Source organism: Mytilus edulis, chromosome 14 (assembly GCF_963676685.1).
Source record: "Mytilus edulis chromosome 14, xbMytEdul2.2, whole genome shotgun sequence".
Taxonomy (NCBI): domain Eukaryota; kingdom Metazoa; phylum Mollusca; class Bivalvia; order Mytilida; family Mytilidae; genus Mytilus; species Mytilus edulis.
The window spans coordinates 34,068,801-34,091,897 of NC_092357.1; the positions used below are offsets into that span (position 1 = coordinate 34,068,801).

General features: G+C 31.3%; 1 protein-coding gene across 1 annotated transcript; it reads right to left on the reverse strand.

Moving 5' to 3' along the window:
• Positions 1 to 14,239: 14,239 nt before the first annotated feature.
• On the reverse strand, positions 14,240 to 21,463 carry LOC139502554 (multiple epidermal growth factor-like domains protein 10). Its single transcript, XM_071292053.1, has 4 exons — positions 21,317 to 21,463; positions 20,166 to 20,297; positions 17,690 to 17,824; positions 14,240 to 16,863 (listed from the first exon to the last, which is right to left on the reverse strand). Exons 2-4 carry the CDS (start codon positions 20,263 to 20,265, stop codon positions 16,592 to 16,594), a joined length of 507 nt encoding a protein of 168 aa, XP_071148154.1. The 5' UTR covers positions 20,266 to 20,297; positions 21,317 to 21,463; the 3' UTR covers positions 14,240 to 16,591.
• Between the last annotated feature and the right edge of the window lie 1,634 nt (positions 21,464 to 23,097).

Consider the following 23,097-nt stretch of genomic DNA (forward strand, 5'->3'; position numbering starts at 1 on the left):
CTGACACCACAATGGAAAATTTGATGACTTATATTTCAATTTGATGCTATATTAACATGCAATTCTGCAATTACTATTAAATCTGCGTTTGTTCGATTCAAAGATTATGCAAGACTCAAGAGAATGAATCGTATGAGTTTTTTTCTATCATTTTTTAAGTTTTGATGTTTGCAACATAGAATTTACTTTTCATGAGTACGACAAATAAAGCACGTGCAAATTACAGAACTGCTTCGAAGAACGAGAAACCTTTAGGTCTACGTTTTAAATTACCTGTAAAATAAGAGCGTTTTAAAAAATTATTTGGAGATCATCTTACAGGAGGTCAAAATATTGGACATCACTGAAAGCGGCATTTTATATAGGTTAGTTTAGTTCACTAGTGCAACCCAATATATGTTTATATAATTCTCATATACAATCATATTTTATAATTTGGTTTGCTATGCAATATACAAATTGAAAGAGAAATGACAAAATAAGTACGATAGTCTTATAAATATTGACAAAAAATCTGTTCAAATCACATGCAAAACGTTAATAGATCAATTTAATCCAGTTCGGCAAATTTTATTAAACATGTTCATGCGAATCTATTATTGTTTGAAAATAACAAAATGACATAATACTATTTTGAATATGAAACTTTCATAACCTGTCTTTCCTGTATGTTTTATTTTTATAGCAAATGCCATTTGTTGTTTACGTGTTGTCTGCTATATAGTCGGGTTGTTATCGATTTGACACATTCCCCATTTTCATTCTTAATTTTATTTATTGTTAACCAGAATCGCAGAGTAGATCCGAAATAATTGTCAAGATACGATGTATACGTATAAATTGTAAAATATAATTTAATTAAAGTAAAAGTTATCATAATGATAAGTGTAATTACATATTACCTTGAAAGGACAGAAGGTACAATAAAAAAAAGAAAAAGAAAAAGAAAAACCTACATATAAAACCTGTATACTAAAGCATCCTGTTGAACTTACTTTAAATAAAGCTTAAACTAACAATGGCCACTGCCCTTTCCTCGATCTTGATATCTATATCAGTAAAGGAAAGCTTAATACTAAAATTTAGGATAAAAGAGATGATTTCTCATTTCCTATCGTTAATTGTCCATTTTTAGATGGTGACGTTCCCTTTTCACTATCTTACGGTGTTTATATATCTCAACGTGTACGATTCACTCGTGTATGGAACAATGTTTTAGATTTCAACGAGAGAAATTTATGTATTACTGAAAAATTATTACACCAGGGTTTTCGATATCACACACTAGTCAAAACATTTACTAAATTTTATCATCGGTATAAGGACGTCATTTGTAGATATAGCTCAACATGCAGACTCCTTATACGTTCAGGTATTTCACATCCAATTTTTTATGGAAATATTCTTTATAAAGCACAAAAAAGTCACTATTCACCTCAGAAACTAACACAGCCTTAAATACACTTATTAAGAAGGGATACAGTTACGATACTGTTGTCAGGTCATTAAAGATTGCATATAATGGCGTTCATATTGATTCACTTATAGGGTCTTTGCATCGGAACTAAACACATTTATTTAAAAAACAGTTGATGGCATGACACGGGTTATATTCTTCTCATATGGAACGCCAAAACTGTCTTGTTATGACCATTTTCATTATATGATGTGCATTTACCTTTATATGATGTGCACTTGTCATTATATGATGTGCATTTACCTTTACATGATGTGCACTTGTCATTATATGATGTGCAAACACCTTTATATGACGTGCAAATATGCTTATATTATGTGCAAGTATCTATATATGATGTCCAAACATCTCTATATGATGTGCAAATATACTTATATGATGTGCATAAATACTTATATGATGTGCAAATGTTCTTATATGATGTGCAAGCATACTTATATGATGTGCAAACATTCTTATATGATGCGCAAATATCCTTTTATGATGTGCACATATACTTATATAATGTGCAAATGTACTTATATGATGTGCAGTTATACTTATATGATGTGCAAACATCCTTATATGATGTGCAAACATCCTTATATGATGTGCAAACATCCTTATATGATGTGCAAACACCCTTATATGATGTGCATTTTCCCTTATATTATGTGCAAACATCTTTATATGATGTGGTTGTGTCATTATATTATGTGCTTGTAATCTTATATCATGTGGTTCGGTTAACTTCATTATATGATGTCGAAATGTCATTATATGATGTGCTTTCATCGTCGTTATGGTCAATGAACATGATTACGATTAGAATGATTACTGTCTACGTCATAACTGATTCCGATCTGCTTCTGCAGAATAAATATAAACCCGGATCAAATCTGTAGCTATCGTTTGGAAAATGGTTGAGATGGAAAAAAAACAAAAAAACCTTGACATGTTTATTCCTCGATTTAAGATGAAAAAATCACACCAGATATTCAGTAAGTATTGGAAAATTGTCAAATTGTGAATTGCAAAGTTTAGTTTTAATCAATGGGTCTACATTAATGAACATACGAGGTCTGCAATAATGGGCATACAGTTAAAGTTATTAAATTAAAGAAATGATTCTTTTATGCCATGCTCTATGCTCATTGTACTAGGCTTATATTTGACAATATCTTTATACCTTGCGTTAGCGGCTTTTTTTTTTTAAAGAAGTAAATACATGAATTTCCAGTATGTTCATTGTTTTGTAAAGTTTGCTTTGCTGATCATTTTAGCTGTGGAAGTTTGTCTTTATATATCACTTTTCTGAAGAAAGACTCAAAAATGGACAAAAACCGGACATTGATAGGGTAATGACCAATATAATGGACCGGTCATTTGCAACCCCCATAAAGAGGGGATAGGGAGAAATTAAAGGAGCCTTTAATTTTGATTTTTTTTTAAATAAAATGGTGGTATTCAATTGTTTATATTTATAGATTTGACGCAGTATAATGTTTTTGCGATGTGTTCGTTGTGCGTAAATACTTTGTTGCCAGACAAAAACTTTTTAGAAATAAGGGGCCAAAACAGCACTTAAAACAAGCAATTCTTAGGGTTCTTTGATATGTTGAATCTAGCAATATATTTAGATTTCGGATATTGGACAATATAATAGGTAATTGCCCAATTTCAACTTTTGAAAATCTTAGACTACATTTATTATGTGTCATAAACCTATGATTTGTCAGTTATTAAATAATGAATTAATTCAAATTCAGACCTGTATAAAGCTGGAATGGTTATGTCCATACTTGCCCTAACTCTTTAGGGTTCGACCATCATCGTACTCCCCCCCTCCCCAGTAAAAATTAATAGTTTTGACTCGAAAGACGTCAATTTTACGCCTAGCTCCGCTAGCCTCATCTGTTAAAATCTAAATCCTTATTTTTTTCAACAAATAATTTCTTCTAGCAGAGTATGGTTTCATCTGAAAATAGTAATATTGAATGAAGGAGTGATAAATATCAATGAGACCATAACCGGCATATCCAAATTAAATTCCAAGTCGCAAACAACTTCCACACTTGAAGTTCTAGATCCACTATTGACGTGCTATTTTAAACTTATATAAATTATAAATGCAAAAGGAATTTAATGCGGTTTTTTGTTTTGTTATTAAGAACAAATGTATTGAGAAAGGTGTGTGTAATTGTTCTCTGGTGGGGTTTTTAGGGGGGTGGGGAGGGGGGGTGTAAAGTTTATGTCTTTGATTGTGTTGTTTTTTTCCTATTTCACGGTAATGAATTGGAAAAAAATTAGAGGAATTCCCATCTTTCCTACCCCGTCCCCACCACCAATGATGAAAATTGAAAATGACAATAATTATAATTTACTTATTTTTAAATCTGTTCTTATAATATAAAAAAAGAAGATGTGGTATGATTGCCAATGAGACAACTCTCCACAAGAGACCAAAATGACACAGAAATTAACAACGATAGGTAACCGTAAGGCCTTCAACAATGAGCAAAGCCCATACCGCATAGTCAGTATAAAAGGCCCCATGATGATAATGTAAAACAATTCAGACGAGAAAACTATTTTGCTAAGAAAAGGTTTATAAATAAGTATCAAGATAATAGGCAATAAAACAACAAAACTCATAAGAACCAAAATTGCCCTAAATGGGACCTTAAAATTTACCATAGAATAAATTCAGACACATTGCACTATTATTTTTTTTAATCTATTGTAGTTTTAAAGATAAACGCAAAATATTAAAAGTCACCGCCGTAAATCTTCACTTAGAAAAATTGAAAACACAACTCTCTATCTGTCAGAGACCACCAGGCCTCAGTAAACAAAAAATAAATACAGTGTTTTTATGTTCATTCAGACACAAATCTAATTAAATTACAGATATTGTGTGTCCAAGCTATGCTTACGCGGATCTGAAAACGCTCCATTCTATTTTCTGTTTAAAGGTCACCATTGGGATTCTCGGTTTTGTCGGATTTATATACACCTTCAAAAATGTGAAGGCTGAATTTCATTGGCTGATGTAATATTTACTAGAACAAACAGTATCAAAGGACTAAAGTACTGAACATCGGATGACCGCAAGTTCTCGTGGATGGTCACACGCACTTGTCTAAAAGAAAATCACATCTCAATACCTGAAAGTGAGGTTAACTTACAGAGATATATTTTTTTCTGAGACAAGTTCGTGCTTGGATGATGAATAAATGACAGGGAATTCAACCTCACCGTAATCACAATTATATTGTAGTGATACAAATCAGTATACTCTGGTTTGTTGTTATATATTAAATTAATATTTGTATATAACAGTTACATGTATAGTTTTACATAATTTTGATCCAAATGCTATAGCATTCTATTCTTTTATTCTAATAATAGTGCAGTGCAAGTGCATGGTGAAAACTCTTCTGTAATAATTCGGATTTTCTAATAGTTTGGATTTATGTAGGCATTCATTTTTCCCGCATAAACGTTTTTGAGATATTCTTCCGCATGCGTTGACACAATTGTTCTGTACGTGTGCATATATATTACTTACAAATGTATAATATATTTCTAACGACGCAAAATTTTCATATTATTAATTTAATATGTTCTAAAAAAATGTTTTAATGAGTATTACTTGAAGCGACAAGGAATGTTATTTTGCACTCGATTATGTCTGCGTTTTTATACGATCGGTTACATGTACCAGTCAAAATCGAAAGTCAAATCTCTGTTGCGACAATACATCGGAATGCCCCCACGGTCAACGGTCAACATGAAGTGTGGGCAGGAGGACGTGTACTTTCTTGTTCCAGGACAAACATATTTTTCAACTTTAAAATAATATGTTTTTTTTTTAATTTCATTATTGTTTTATTTTTTCTCTCATTTTAATGGAAACAATTATTTTGATTCCCTCCTGAAAAAGATAAAATATCTTTCAAGAAACTTGGAATCAAACATTTACAAAAAAACATGCCCCCTTTCCCCCGCAATCACCCCAAAAAAATCAATGGTCAGTATGTTAGCCCTGTTTACGGAGTTGTATATCTGAACGGATTTCCTTTTATATTACGAGAAACTGTCTAGTGGCGGTGCTTTCATGGTAGCATGTTAGCCTCTAGTGTTGCTGGTCGTAGGTGCGAATTCCGGCCGGTTTAAAACCAAAGAATTTTAAATTGGTATTTGATGCTTCCCTGCTAAATTAAGGAGTAAAATCAAAGACTTGTTCGGCTCGGAATCAGAATAATCTGTCCGGGTAACACCGTAAGCTGAAATGGATTTCTGCGAAGTAGCATGTTAAAAATCCGACTCAGGGGGTCGGGCTATTACAAAACAGGGTTAATATTCATTTCACATTAATATGTTCCCATACGAATATGCACCTGTCCCAAGTCAGGAGCCTGTAATTCAGTGGTTGTCGTATGTTGATGTGTTACATACCAGTATTTGTTCTTCGTTCATTTTTTGTACATACATTATGCCGTTAGTTTTCTCGTTTGAATTGTTTAACATTTGTCATTTCGGGGCCTTTTATAGCTGATTATGCGGTATGGGCTTTGCTCTATGTTGAAGGCCGTACGGTGACCTATAGTTGTTAATTTCTGTGTCATTTGGTGTATTGTGGAGAGTTGTCTCATTGGCAATCATACCACATAGTCTTTTATATATCAATTTTCCTCTGGACGTCAAGCATACATTCATAATCATGTAAGTGTGCAATAAATGCATGAAAACATAATAAAAAGATGCAAGCAAATGTCATGCACCGAGTTGAAGGTCATCCCATATCTCCTTTCATTCCTTTTTTTTTCTTTTTTTTTTGGGGGGGGGGGGGGGTTGGCTCGGTGGCCGAGTGGTCCGAGTATCTAGCCTGTCAACACTTACATGTAGGTTGTAAGTTCGAATCCCACACGTGGCAGTTAAGCTCGACTCCTATCTCAATTGAATAGAATTATTAGTTTTTCCGAAAGTCGGTGTTTCTTTCCGGGGACTTCGGCTTCCTCCATCTATATAAACTCACTGCCACGAAGTAGCATGATCGTGTTGAAAGTGGCGTTTAAAAGCAATCAATCAACAAATTAATCAACCAATCATCCATACCGGTATAATTGTATATACAAGAGAGGATAATTTTGTAGCTATCATTATAAAATGTTTTTAAAATTGACTTTGAGTTCATTGGTGTTTTTTGCAATGAATAGAAATAGGAAGATATGATATGAGTGCCAATGAGACAACTCTACATCTAAGTCATAATGTGTAAAAGTTAAACAATTATTGGTTAAATTACGGCCTTCAACACGGAGATTTTACTCAAACCGAACAGGAAGCTATAAATAAGAGCCACACACTTTGTTTTATCATATTTTCGCCGCTGCCGGGAAATTCTTCTTCTAGTTCCTGCATTAATTGATCTTAATCTTCCGCCGAAATGTTGGAAACGTTAATTTTTGTTAAAATGCACTGTCTCACTTTATCTTAAAAATGCACTTTCGCTTAAAAGATTAAAGATCTATTTCTAAAACGTAATAAGTTAACTGTATGCTCATCATTGTAGATCCCGTATATTCATTATTGTAGACCCATCGATTGAAAATTCATAATTTGACAATTTTCCATCAATATTTGGTGTGATTTTTTTTCATCTTAAATCGAGGAACAAACATGTCAAGGTTTTTCTATTTTTAAATAACTTTAGATTTGATCCGGGTTTATATCAATTCTGCAGAAGCAGATCGGAATCAGTTATGACGTAGACAGTAATCATTCTAATGTAATCATGTTCATTGACCATAACGACGATGAAAGCACATCATATAATGACGTTTCGACATCATATAATGAAGTTAACCGAACCACATGATATAAGATTACAAGCACATAATATAATGAAACAACCACATCATATAAAGATGTTTGCACATAATATAAGGGAAAATGCACATCATATAAGGATATTTGCACATCATATAAGTATATTTGCACATCATATAAGGACATTTGCACATCATATAAGTACATTTGCACAGCATATGAGTACATTTGCACATCATATAAGTACATTTGCACATCATATAAGTATGTATGCACATCATATAAAAACATTTGCACATCATATAAGTATTTATGCACATCATATAAAGATATTTGCACATCATATAAAGATGTTTGGACATCATATAAAGATACTTGCACATAATATAAGCATATTTGCACGTCATATAATGACAAGTGCACATCATATAAAGGTAAGTGCACATCATATAATGACAAGTGCACATCATATAAAGGTAAGTGCACATCATATAATGACAAGTTCACATCATATAAAGGTAAATGCACATCATATAATGAAAAATGGTCATAACAAGACAGTTTTGGCGTTCCATATTCTCATATAGGCTATGATGGTATGATACTAAACCCTTAACGGAAAGAATTGTGCCTGATATTCATATGATGAAGACATAATCTTTCAATCAGTTTAATTGAAGTCTGGAGCTGGCATGTCAGTTAACCGCTGGTAGTCTGTTGTTATTCATGTATTATTGTTATTTTCTTTATTTTCTTTGGTTACATCTTCTGACATCAGACTCGGACTTCTCTTGAACTGAATTTTGATGTGCGTATTGTTATGCGTTTACTTTTCAACATTGGCTAGAGGTATATGGGGAGGGTTTAGATCTCATAAACATGTTTAACCTGTGTTATTTCTAAATCAATTTCGATAGAAATCAAAACTGGCACCGGTATGTCATTGAATGTATCTATGTAAATAGGTCAATATGCAGAATTCGTTTCAAGTGAGGGGCAGTTGTACTAGCTTTTTCTCCACTGCTCTGTGCATATCGTAAAACTGGATAGTTATTATGACTCATTTTGAAGTTATTTTTGTTCACATATGTGGTTGAAATTTACTTTACCTAAACGGCTTGTATTTTGTTTTGTTGACATGCTTTGCATCCAGTGAAAATAATTAATGACGCACACGATATTTTTAATCCAAATCTGGATGTTAATTACAATTTGCACCATTATATATAGCATCGAACATTTTAAAAATAAGTTGGGTGAAATTGCGCATTTGATTTCAAGTAAGAGAGTAATGGTAGCATTTCCGGGCGAAGGTGGCATTTTTCTTTATTCTTCTGCGGATATAGTAAACCTGGATGTTTACACTGCCTCGTTTTGAAGCTAAAACATTTTCTTAGGTGTGTTTTTTTTTCGATTGATTCCTTTTCAATTATTTGGCATATTTGGTATGATATCCCTGCATTGAGATTTTTGTTAAATAACCATTTCTGCGTTCTGCATTTTGAGGCACTTAAGGGATAATTACCTAGTTTTGAGAATTTCTATTTTAGTTTTGAATAGAATAGTAAAAAACCTAGTTAATTCTGTTGTATTCATGAGTAAAATGTTCATTCATTGACACCTAAAGAAACCATCAATACTTTAAAGGTCACAGTTGAAAACACATTGTCAAAAATTTGTTATTAACATTTATTTCTATAATTAACAGCCTTATTATGAAAAAATACATAATTACAGCGTAATGTCAATTTCTTTTTTTAAAATACAGCATATACACACTTTTGAAATTTTCTTTTCTTATTACAATCTTTTTAACAGAATAACTGCTTTCTCACCAAGTGTTATCCTTAACAAAAGACTGATGTTCGCAGGTACAAAAATTTCAGCAAAAAATTCAACATTTGTTTTCTCATTACACATTTTATTTATTACACTATTAGTTATTACTTTATGATATGGTACAAAAAAAACAACAACAAAAATCGATTCAGTTTGGCCGCAGATGCCTTTTAAAATGTTTATGTCATTGAAAAAGTCCCAAATTATCTCCCTTTGGTACCAAAATGCTATTTTTTTGCATTAAAATTGAAATACTTTTTTTAACTCATCGTTGACCTATATTTATTAAAAAATGCACATAAACTAAGTAATTGAAAAATTTAAGCAATTTGTGTATTTTTTTTTTATTTTGGTATTACCTCTATTTCTATTTTGATATGAGCGTCACTGATGAGTCTTATGTAGACGAAACGCGCGTCTGGCGTATAAAATTATAATCCTGGTACTTTTGATAACTATCTCCTATTAGTTCAGGAGAAAAAAGGACATTAACAAAAATGTATGCTTCTTTCGGAGGCAGATTGTGAGCGTAAATGAACGGTGACCCCATTTTTAATTTCATTTTTCTATTAAGTAACTATATGCTAAAGTTCAATTATGAAAAAATAAAGCGAAATCCTATATAAGAAAAAAAAATTGATCTATACCCGCGAGCCCCCTTAAGGAGACTCGAGGGTACAAAAAAATCAGCACAAATTGAAACATTTGTTTTTTCATTACACATTTTATATAATACTCTATTGGTTGTTACTTTATGATATTGTACAAAAATCAACAAAAAAACAAAACTTTTCGTTTTGGCCCAGATGACTTTTAAAATGTATAAATCATTGAAAAAGCTCCATATTTTAATGTTTCCATTCAGTAAACATGGTAAAGGATAAAGTTTATTTATAGACAAAAATAATGAAATCCTATATTTAGAAAAAATTGATTTACACCCGCGAGCCCCTTAAATGAGCATACAGCATGAGAAGAATGACATATTTTATTCTAATACCACAAATACAACATTTCCGTATGTCGAAGCGTACGAAACATTTGATGTATGTTTGGCTGTTTCCTTTCCCCACAATGAAGTACATGTACGATTACTACATTTACATATTTTATAACTAAAAACTAATAGCAAGGTGATTATATGATATTTTGATAACAATGTATCATAAAATGATTATAGGTTTCATTTTTGTAAATATTGACAATGCAATAGTAACTCCTTTTACGGCTAAATCTATACCACTTTTACTTTCAAGTTTTGAAAAAAATCTTATCCTAGAATTGAAAGTTCATATGCCCCACAATTTTTTTCAAAGGTCAAAATATTGGGCTGTGCCGCATATTTTCAACGTTTATATGCCCAGAACTTCTCAGAGTTTAAATTAACACTAATTTTCTTAACTACCCCTACCTTGAATGAGAGGTTACCACAAATTTCAATGTAAACAATATGCACATATCTATTTACTGGTAACATTCCCAAGTTATGTATCTGTGAGATGGAACACAGAGAGCTTAAATGGGAACCAGTATGAAAACAAAATTAATTTTCTATAAATATTCAAGATCTCCCAAAAGAGGCGTGTTTTGAGAAACAGCTGTATTTTCAAAATGCAACCTACAAGAAGTTGACATATATATGTTAGCGGCAATAAGTAAAATTAGGCATTAAGCTTAAATCCTAGGCAATAAGCTAACGCCCAGGCATTAAGTTATTGCCTGAAATTTTCAGGCATTAAGCTTATTGCCTGAAATCTGATGATGATTACTCATCCTATTGCCGAACATAATTTTAGGCAATAAGTAAACTCTGGAATTTATGCATATTGGGTGATTTATTCTTGATAAAGAGTAGTATTTTAATTTTATTTCTAATTCTACATTTATGAATATACATTCATTTGACAGATCTACAAATTTAGTAATTTTATTTAGTAATTTTGAAAAACAGAATAACTAATATTTATTTTATGTTTGTGTGGTATTAATTAGTATCAAAAGACTTTAAAAAAAAAAGTAATTGTATCCAATTGAAAAAAAAAAAACAAATTAAGATATGATTGTTTTTAGCACACCTTTTTCTATTTTTTTTATTGAATAAGTAAATTGTCTTTTATTGTTAATAGTTCCACAATTTGTGATAACAAAATGATTTTTTAACACAAATTTCCATCAAGTTTTTATATTTCTTAATTATTATTTGATGCATTTTAAAATAAATAACATATTTTATTTGTTCATTTATTTCTGGTCTCTTGTGGAGATTTGTCATATTGGCAATCATGCCACATCTTCTTTTTTGATATTTAGGATGACACTGGGCCCTGTACTTTTGCATCGTTAAAATCGGTGAAATTCGATTTTTTCTTCTACTCATTTTCAAACGTTAACATTTGCAGTAATAAAATAGATTAGTTGCAGTATTCAGTATTTATATGAAAGATGCATGAGATTTTCCTATGAACTTTTAAGTATGAAACTGTGACGCTTCGAATTCAGGTCCCTCAAAGCATAGAATTATTTTACCGATTGTATATTTAATTTTAACTATTTACAACTATTTTGTTCAATTCTTATATAAAAAGTTATATTTTTTTACTTATATTTTGTTTCAAAGGGTTTAGATCTACAATTATAATATGAAAATTATGTATAACCTTTCATTCAAAAATAATAATTATTTTCTAATAACTAATCGGTTTATGAATTAAAGTTTTTGGTTGAATTTGATACAATATTTCATTTTTTTCATTTGCTATTTTCTTTTACGCCAATACTTACGACATCCCAGCTAATATAATCCTCACTCAGATAGCTTCGATGTGCAGCATGCTGATAAATGTCGTAAACCGATTCTAACTATATCATATTTTCTGTCCTAGAGAATATCTTATAGGACTAATCTTAGGACGGTGTCGATAAACAGACCACAGTTATCATAATGTTATTATGTAAAAAAAAGTATTTTAATTTAAATGAATAAATGTCTTTTATTTCTCGCATTTACATTTTAGGCATTAAGCTTAATGCCTGTACACATTTTTCAGGATTTAAGCTTACATCCTAGGATTTAAGACTAATGCCTAACATCATTTAGGCAATATACTTACTGCCTAGGCGTTAGCTTATTGCCTAGGATTTAAGCTGAATGCCTCATTTCACTTATTGCCGCTAACATATACATTTTATTGGGATAAAACCTCACATTTTGTGCGAATAAGATAGCTTTGTTAACAAAGCACGTACAGTATTAATGTTGAAGTAATTTGGAAAAAGAGGAAAAGGATAATAAAGGGACATTAAAACTCATAAGTTTACAATAATCTGACAACGCCTTGGCTAAAAAAAACAAAACAAACAACGGTACACAAAACAGACCACCGCAAAATAAAATCTTTGGAGGATTGTAAGGGAAAACAGATCCTGCTCCACATATGGCATCGTTGTTTATGTGAGTACAAATCCCGTGATAAGCCGAAGACGAAAAGTCACATTCAGGTAAAAAGGTGACCGAATTGTTATAACGTCAATTTGAGCATATCCGTTATCATCTACGAAAAGAATATTCCATGAGCATGATAAGGATCAGATAATTCGGGATGGCGTATGTAAAATAAAAAAAACCAGCCCTGGAATATCGTGTCAACTAGAAGATACATTATTTGTTTTCCTGTTTTAATGGTTTTACACTAGTCATTTTAGGTGGTCCTTTATAGATTGATGTTTGGTGTGAGTCGATATGTCGTGATCTTCATCATCCTGATGATACATAAATTAAAAAGGATTAGAGACTAGCACATATTAATCAAATCATAATTTTCTTTGACCAATTTCATTAAAAGAGGGGCGAAAGATACCATAGATACATTCAAACTCATCAATCGAAAACAAAATGTCAATACCATGGCTAAAAAAGAAAAAGACAACTGATAGTGATCTCAGGTGCCCTAAAAAGGTAAGCAGATCCTGCTCCACAAGTAGCAACCGTAGTGTTACTCATGTTATTACAAATCTGGTAAATAGTAACACTGTGAACTACCGAATAAGACTATTTACCGGATTTGTACTAACACGACGGGTGCCACATTTGATGCAGGATCTGTTTACCCTTCCGGAGCAATAAGATCACCTCCAGTTTTGATGTGTTTTTTGTTGCTTAGTCTTTAGTTTTCTATGTTGTGTCTTGTGTACTTTTATTTGTCTGTTTGTCTTTTATTTTTTTAGCCATGGCGTTGTCAATAGATATAGGAAGATGTGGTGTGAGTGCCAATGAGACAACTCTCCATCCAAATAACAATTAAGAAAGTAAACCATTATAGGTTAAAGTACGGCCTTCAACACGGAGCCTTGGCTCACACCGAACAACAAGCTATAAAGGGCCCCAAAACTACTAGTGTAAAATCATTCAAACGGGAAAACCTACGGTCTAATCTATATAAACAAAACGAGAAACGAGAAACACGTATATATTACATAAACAAACGACAACTACTGTACATCAGATTCCTGACTTAGGACAGGTGCAAACATTTGCAGCGGGATTAAACGTTTTAATGGATCCAAACCTTCTCCCATTTTCTGAAACAATAGCATAACATCACAACATAGAAAAACATACGATAAAATATCAATTGGCAGACTTAACTCAATCAAAAAAAGTATAATTAATCAGTTTATTTTCAATCTATGAGTTTGCTTGTTCTGTCCGTCGCTCCCCCTCTTTGGTAGATCACATTCATGAAAAGGGATCGGACGACATGATGAACAGATCCGATATCATCTGTGAAACTGGTATACCCTAATGGTCAACCAACCCGAGAGTGTGTCCTTAAAATTACGAAGGGATTATTTCAACATCACGATATTGAATTGATGGTTTAATAGTTTTCTTGTGAGCAGCAACATTCTATCAAGAAAAAGAAAAATAGAGAATACAAGCCCGGAAATAACGTTATAGAAAAAGATAACCAACAGCGACATTCTATACTTAAGACAACTATCTGAAGATTAAACAAACGTTAACTAAGAAGTCAATAATTAATTCTCTGCTGTTTTCGTTTATTGTTTTTTTATATTTTAAAGATTAAACGAGGTTTTTTTGGGGTTTTTACTTTTTTTAAATCTAAAATCAGTGAATTTGTATAATCAGGGATTATGTAGAATTCATTTATTTTTCAGAGAATATGTAAAATCACAAAAATGATTAGTTATTATGTATAATCCACGAAAATGAACAGTGATTATAAGTTATCCCTGAAAATGACCAGTGATTTTACATAATCATTGAAGATTTCAATAATTATTTTACACATTCCCTATTATGATTTCAGGGATTATTTTAGGATCCTTTGTTTGATAAGAAAAATTAATATAGACAAATTATCATTTTTTCCTTTCATATTCCTTGCACGATAAAATAATGTTGCTTTTATACACAGAGGATGATCTTTTTTTTTTTTTTTAATATTTAACATATTTTATTAATAATCACCTGTTACATCAGCCCTCAGTTGCCCAGGGAACAACTAAGGGTGCCCCATTTTTACAGACTCATTTGTCGGGGAAAAGCAAATGAGAAAAAAAAATCCCACAATAAATTATTAACATCCACCTTTATAAATATTATCTATCCTTGTACAAATGTACCTGTACATGTAATCCTTATCGATCTATATATCTATAGCTCTCACCATATATAATTATTTGAATAAAGTATGTTTTTATCATTATTTATTTCTCACAAAGGCTACCTGTATTTATTAAGCAGTTTCAATTTTATCGTACATCACGTCTTTTGTTATGTTAATTTCAATTACATTAAATTTCTGGTCGAGTGATCATTTACCACGTGCGATTTGTTAAAGGGATGTGTAGTTCATTCATAAATAAAATGGATTAATGATTTTGATTCCCAATAAGGATTAATTTCAAAGATATGGTGAGTAAATATTTGTTTATAATATGATACATCATGTCTTGTTACAATTAGATGATATACATGAATACATACACAACATAAATTACATGTAGGAAGTTGAGAGCAGTGTACATATTAGAGGATGATCTTGAAGATATAACAAGCGCAGGTTTTGAGATAAAGTTGAAGACTTCAAAATTATTAATATCAAAATTCCCTTTAAAGCGATAATAATATTGATTGTTTATTAAAAGACAGCGTCAAATGGATACTCTAATCCACAGAGCATTTTATTTGTGGTAGAAGAAGATTATTGAATATCTGTTTTGTCGAGTTTATTTTTGTTTTTTGTTTTTGTTCAAATGAACAAGAAATTCCAACTGAAAGAACTTACGCATCTACATGTATAACTAAAGATTGACAATAGAACAAAATTTAAGAGGAAGCTGGCATTTGGTGTTATATTCTCATAGCAATTCCACAGGGTAAGAACGAAAAAGAAACCCCAAAAAAAACATAATGGCAATAGTTCACAAAAAGTCTAAAAAGGATACCGCCTTGCCGCAAAATATGGGGTCTTGCTCAAACCAGTTCGAGGTTGCTAATTGTCCTTTTTGGAGGTACCTTCAGATGTTTTTACTGAACACGCTATTTCTCTTAGGCGTGTCATTAAAAATCTGGTTCGATATGTGAAGGAAAAGTTTTTTTTCAATGTGGATATTGTGGTAAAAGCAGATGTGAAGCATATTATTTTCATATTTGTGCCCAATATGTTAATATATTGTGCCCAATAATTTAATATATTGTGCCTAACATTTAAAGAAATTGGGGTAATCGTTTTGATATATTGTGGTTAACATTTTACAATTTAAGTTTATAATTATGTTTTAATATGTTTTTATAGAACAGATTTTTTTACTTTTATTTATTTTCTTTATGAATAAAACTATTTCTTCCTTTCAGTTATTGTGTATAATCCCTGATTTTTTTCTTCTAGTGACTATACATAATCCCTGAAAATGTTAGTGATGATATATAATCCCTAAACAAGCCAGTGATTCTACATAATCATTGAAGATTTCAGGGATTCTTCATAATCACTGATTATACAAATTTACTGTTACATTTATAAAGCAAAAACTATTTTATTGGTAAAAAAATCACATTTGTACAGCAAGTCCTTCAGTTTAAAACCATCAAAATTTCCTTTTCTTTTATTAAACATGAACATGAATCATGACAGAACACATCGTCATGTACAGTGAACTAAAAGTTCGTGACATCTTAATCAAAACGTTAAAATGCAATGTCTGCTGTACACTTGACTCCGGTATTTATCACAATCCCCACATAGTCCTTTCAGCAACGTTCCAGTAATTCAAAATTTCATTTCCATGCATTAACACTATTGTTTTTTTTCTACATAACAAGCCAACGACCTCTCCCGTCATCAATTAAAATTTGAATTTTATTTTACATTGGACTCTTATGTACTGCATGGATGTGGTCCACTATTTTCGGTATAAATCGTCTGATAAGGTTGTTCATATACTAATCAGTGAATGTACTGATTCGTCGGAAGAGGTACTTAGCCTTAAGGACGATGAATGATGATTGACTCTTTTTACAGATTGTCCATCAAAAACAGTTTCTGCTTCTGGTGGAACATCGGAAACTATTGTTGAACTTCCCTTCCGTTTCCACCAGCGATAAATAGTCAACACAATGATTATGATTATAACCAGAACAATTCCTACGACCACACTACCAATTATCAAATTGGAAGTACTATGTTTCTCAGACGTATTGGTGTAACCTATGATAAATCAATAAATTTTAAAGAATTTGGTCATAATTCATTGTTGTCAACAATATCAAACATGAAAATGTATTGTATAAACATTAAAGATAAAATATTTAGATTGTAATGTACATGGGTCTGTGACATAAAACTAAATTTGATTGTTTCTGCTCTTTCTTTTTAATTATGTCAGTAAAAAACTACCTTCTATTTTAATTTTGTAATTTTTAGAGTTGTTGCTGATAAAAAATAATAGAGATTCAATATTCTAGTGCTTCAAGAAAATTGTCTACCTTTTTAGATTTTTTAGCTATAGGAAATGAAAACACAATTACATCAATTTTAAAACCCGGTGAGCAGAATCCTCTCATTTCAAATGTAGTTGAATTTTCGTGTTCCTTTAGAAAAACAATCATACTTGCTGACTTAAATAGAGCAGTTTATAAACTTTAAAAATTTGATAAGGTATTCATTCTTCAGCATATGTACCACGAACTGTTAAAGACTGTTTGAATTTTAAAAAAAGATAACTAATATCTGTGCATTTCGTTACCAATGAGGTTGTTTTTGCATACCATATTTGATAACACCGCCGTCATTTTTTTAATGGATATATGTTGTTGCTTCTTTGTTTATTTCGTACAACGTTTTCTTATCTAACGTAGCAAGAACAGTGAGACATAAACCTTTACAGACCCTTTATTGTAGTTAAGGTAATTAACAGGTCTTAAATCAACTACTAGTGAATATTTGTAAATATTGCATTCAACACATTAACACATGTCTTGTCTTTTACAATATATTATTCAGTGTTATAATAATTGTACGTTAGTGCACCCACTTGTATTACAAAGGTATCCTTCCCAGCCAGTAATGCATCCATGCAGACAATGTCCAGTCTCATGATCACACAAATTTGCTTTACATTTCAAACAAGTCTCGTTACAATTAGTTCCATATTTACCAACTTCGCATGCTGTTAATGAACATGATAAACATATTAAAGGAAAACAAAATAATGTTTCTGGTGGATTTCTTTATAGATGAAGTGATTACAAACTGTTTAATTATAACTTATAAGTGTTTTATCATAGATTTATCTATAGACCTTGTATAAGTTATGTTGTACAATTCCTTTATATATAAATACATAATTAAATGACGCTGTCATTAAAAACAAGCCTGATTGTAAAAGAAAATTAACATGTTATATACTAGTACTTTTCACAAATAAAATACAAGTGTGTATGCATTAATATTCTAAGTTAGCATTTGTACAAGGTTCGCAAACGGTAAAAGCAAGCTACACTATTTTATGTAAATCTATATACCTTCATAGCAAATCAGCCATATGTTTTATAATTATGTCAGGATTCAATGTATAATACAAGTTACAGCAATATTGGAGTACAATAACTTAAAACTTTTTCCCATAATTTTAGGGTGCCAGCATGTCCTCGCTGTATTCAATATATTGATACGTAACAAAATGTTAGTAGTTTTGATACATTAGGCTGAATTGTATAACAACATTATAAGAACCGCATCAACCAAAACTTACCATATTTGCACTTCATTTCGTAGATCTATTTAGATGCATAGTAAATAAGGCAAATGTTTTTATGTCAGGATTCAATGTATTATAAAACGACAGCAATATTGGAATACAATAACTAAAATATGTTTGCATAGTTTTAGAATGCCAGCATGTCCTCCCTTTATTCATTCGTGATACGTAACAAAATTTCAGTAGTTTTGATACATTAGGCTGACTTGTATAACAACATTATATGACCGCATCAACCAAAACTTACCATATTTGAACTTTATTTTGTAAATCTGTTTAGCCGCATAGTAAATCAGCCATATCATAATGCCAGGATTCAATGAAGAATACAAATGTCAGTATTATGTGATAACAATAAATACAAAATTTTGTCCGCATAAATTTTAGGGTGCCAACGAGTCCTCCTCTTATTCAATATACAGTATTATTGTATATTGATACGTTACAAAATTTCAGTTGTTTTGACACCACAGGCTGACTTGTACAACAAGATTATTTGACCGCAACAACCTAAACTGACCATTTTTGAATTTTATCATTTAAATCCCTATATGACCATGATAATTCAGTAATATATATGTATTGTATTACACATATGACAGCAATATTTAGACATATTGACTACATATCTTTGTCTGCATAAATTCAGAGTGCCAACATGTCCTCTTTTTGTTCAAAATATTGATACGTAACTAAATATCAGTAGTGTTGATACCTTTGGCTGACTTCTTTAACAAACTTATTTGACCTATCAATCAAAACTGACCGTGTTTGCACTTTAGTATGTAAATCAATATGGCTGCATAATAAATTATAAAATTAAATTAAATTTCAGGATGGAAGCAATATTGGAAAACAGTGATTGCAAAATCTTTCTCGCATTAATTTAGAGTGTCAGCATTTCATCTTTGTAATTATAATATTGAACAGTCACTAAAGAATGGTGTTTAAAACAAAACTATTTGTCTGAATTCATTTGTACATGAAAAAATACGTTATGTCGGATGATTGATTTAATGTGTAGCTAAACGTCAAGTGGGATTTATTTCATTCATGCTCACAACGAGTGTAATTTCGGGACGTCCTTAATTAAAAAGAAAAACTTTTATTTATTTTGTGATAGTTCTATGTGATTGTATAGTCATAGTTAAATAATAATATATGATATGAAAAAAAAAATGTTTTTAGTAGAGTCTAGCTAGTAAAATAACTTGCGAATATTGTTAACATATTTAAGGCTCAAGTTTGATATGAAAAGTCATAAAAAAGGTAATCTGTCATGTGCGGGTATGTCCTTAGTTTGAGCAAATAGCAAACTTGTCAGGAGCAGACCTATCCATAGGCTTGGTCAGGAGAAGACCTTTCTACAGGTCTGGTCAGGAAGTTTTCTGGGGCAGACCTGTCATCAAGACTGGTCAAAAGCAGACTTATTCACAGTTCTGGTCTGAAGCAGACCTGTGGATAGGTCTGCTTCAGACCAGAAATGTGAGCAAGTCTGCTTATGACCAGTCCTGATGACAGGTCCTAAAAAAGCAGACCGTAAGTCTGGTCCCCAACGACGAAGTTTACTTGCTTGTCTGCTTGATTTTTTCAAGTTAAAGTAAAAAGCAGTCAACAAGTCTGCTCCATGTTAACTTTTGTCAAGGTTAGGACTGCACGCATCTATTTTATCTTCAACAAAATAAATTAATAATGTGTTGTGCATGTTTTACATGTTCTACCTCATATAGAAGTTATAATTACTACTTACTCTGTTGACATGCCTTTCCAATCCATCCATCATGACAATAAGTACATCTACCTGTGTGTTTGTCACATGGCTCTCGATTCTGACAATGGCAATCATACATACAATTAATGCCAAATCTACCGTCAGGACATTCTAAAATCATAAAGATTACAATTTCTTTAAGAACTAAGAAAAAAACATATGTGTTATCGAAGAGGTACTGTGGTTGTAGACTGCCAAAATGGAAATTCAATTGTTAGACCAACATATTTTGAAAAAGTGACAATGTTCTATCCATTAAGAAATTGTCAAAATTTTGTTAAATTCATTAACGATTTTACAAGTTATTCAAGCGTTGCAATCTTGACCAAAGAATTATAAAGATTGCTTGCGTTTCTTTTAAATTTGTTCTTACTTTTAAGACTGTTCGAGTTTTATAGTTTTAACTAGGAAACTGCTCACGACTGTTAGATTATTGAAATGTATACCCATTAACCGATCAAGACTATTTTTAAACTACTTTCAGTGATTTTTGTTTTCAACAAAGTTGCTTTGCCATACGATACTTGCTTCGATCAATGCGTGTTGATCTCACGTGTAAATTTGTCTCAGTTGTTTAGTTGGTACTAATATTACAACTTTAATAAAAATCACCCATTCGAGACATTGATTAACAGTCAAACACCCTCAAAGATCGCAATTATATATATATATGAGTTAGAAACAATATTAAGTGAACCAAAACACATGCTTTACCGTCCGATGCAAAGTCATCGCTGTGACATTTTTACGTTACTAAATAGATTTGCGAATAATATAACAAACAGCATTTTCTTCTGTAGGTTAAAGACAGGATATAGTTTCTTATGAAAAAAAACACATAAAAAGTTATATGGGCATATGTACCAAACCACTGTATCATAATAGTTTGAAATCACATTATTGATCTCTGGTAAATATATGTTTCAATTCGCTCGATATAATTTTTGTTTCTTTTTCTCTCTAACTTATTCTACACCCTAATAAGTAGTTTAAGTCAATACGAGATCGTGTAGGTAGTAAATAAAAACATATTTCAAATATTATATTCTGTGATTCCAAAAACTGTTTGAGCCCGATTACAATGCTTTCTTTGATACATGTTTACGTTACTGCACCTACACAAAATGTACCTGTGTTACAAAGATCTCCTATCAAGCCAGCATTGCATTCATTTAGACATGTCCCTGTCTCATGATCACACACCTTGTTTTTACATTTAAAACAAGTCTCACTACAATTAGCTCCGTATTTACCAACTTCACATTCTGAGAATCAATATATAAAAGAGTAATATTAATGTTTCTGGTGGATTTATGTAAGCGTTTCAAATAAAACATATGTGCACCGTTAACGCTTTTTCAACACTGTGAAGTTACAAAAAGAAGCATTCAATACTTATGACTACAATTGTTAGGAAGGATCATGAAATAACGATTTTTATCAAAGTTTTAATTTAATTTACCTGTGCACTCCATTTTGGGATTTCGTGTTATCATGAATGATAAAATTAATTGTGTAATGAAGTGGATTAAGAAATAACGTGATATTGCAGTAAGCAAATCAGAATAACGTATTTTAATGAACCTACATCTAATGTCATTATTTATAGATCAAGTATTTGAAAACCGTACAATTAAAACTTATAAGTTTTTAATTATAGGTTTATCTATCTCACGTATATCTAAAGACCTTGAATAAATCATGTTGTAAAACCCCTTTTCATAAATGCACAATAATGAGACAGTCATAAACAAACAAGTCATATTATCAAAAAATTTGTTAAATATAACATAGTCCTTTTCACCAATGAAACATAAATGTAAATGCATTAATATTCTCAAGTTAACATTTGTATGAGATCTGCAAACGGTAGCATAAAGCTACTATCTTCATCAAAATAAAATAATTATGTTTTGTGCATGTTTTCCCTCATATATTAGTTTTATAAAAGACTGTTCGAGTTTTGTAGTTTTAATCCGGAGACTGTTCACGACTGTTCGGTTCTTGCAATTTGTATTCATTATCTAATCGAGACTACTTGAGTTTTGAATCTAAATTTCTTTCAGCGATATATGTCTTCAACACAGTTGTTTTGCTCTCATTAATGCATGTTGATCTCACGTTGGCATTTGTCACAGTTGTCTAGTTTATAATCATATTACAACTTCAACATGTTCAATAAAACTCATATATTCGAGACCTTAACCCTTTAACATTCAAGGATTTTTTACCTTTTCTTCCCGAATAAAGGATATCTGTTTTCAATCAATTGCACATTTCGATAAAAAGCTCACTCAAAGGACAAGTTAGACTCATCTGATAGATAATTGACCAAGGTTTCAGGAAAACTTGATTTAAGGAAAATAATTTTTTACGTTGGTCACGTGATATCCCTCAAAAGTCACGTGACATGCTGAATTAAAGTGACAAAAATGTATAATTCAAGCGGAAAAGCGGTTTTACAGACATTTGGTGACAAAAATAGAACATAGTTTTAGTGTTAAATTAATGCAAGAAGACTTTCGGAAACGTTATCGGTGAAAACTTTATACAGAAAGATGCAAAACTTGTCTGATTGGTAGAAATATAAAGACTCGAAACACCGAAAAATAGTGGATTTTTTTGAGAATTTTTGTCATAGTCAAATAAATGGCCCAAGTTTATGTTAAAGATGTTCTATTCATAACTGCTTACAGAATAAGCCTTTAGGATAGAATTTTGGGTAAATATTGAATGAAAATCTGGTATTTTTGAGTGCCCAGGCTAAGAATGTAACAAAAACAGAGAGAGGGGAGAAAAAGGGGGGGGGGGATTTTTCTTTTTGATGTAAATCATGTATTTCAGTTGTCTTAATTGAAATTGAAAGTAAAGTTAAGTTAAGTTAAGTTACATTTAATATAGGAATTAATTT

Excerpts from the sequence above, each read along its gene's own strand:
- LOC139502554 (XM_071292053.1), bottom strand. The coding sequence starts at position 20,265 with ATGTATGATTGCCATTGTCAGAATCGAGAGCCATGTGACAAACACACA. Across the intron at positions 17,825-20,165 it reads TGGAAAGGCATGTCAACAGA|CATGCGAAGTTGGTAAATAT; the intron begins GTAAGTAGTAAT and ends GTTCATTAACAG. Across the intron at positions 16,864-17,689 it reads AGGATACCTTTGTAATACAA|GTTACACCAATACGTCTGAG; the intron begins GTGGGTGCACTA and ends GATTTATCATAG.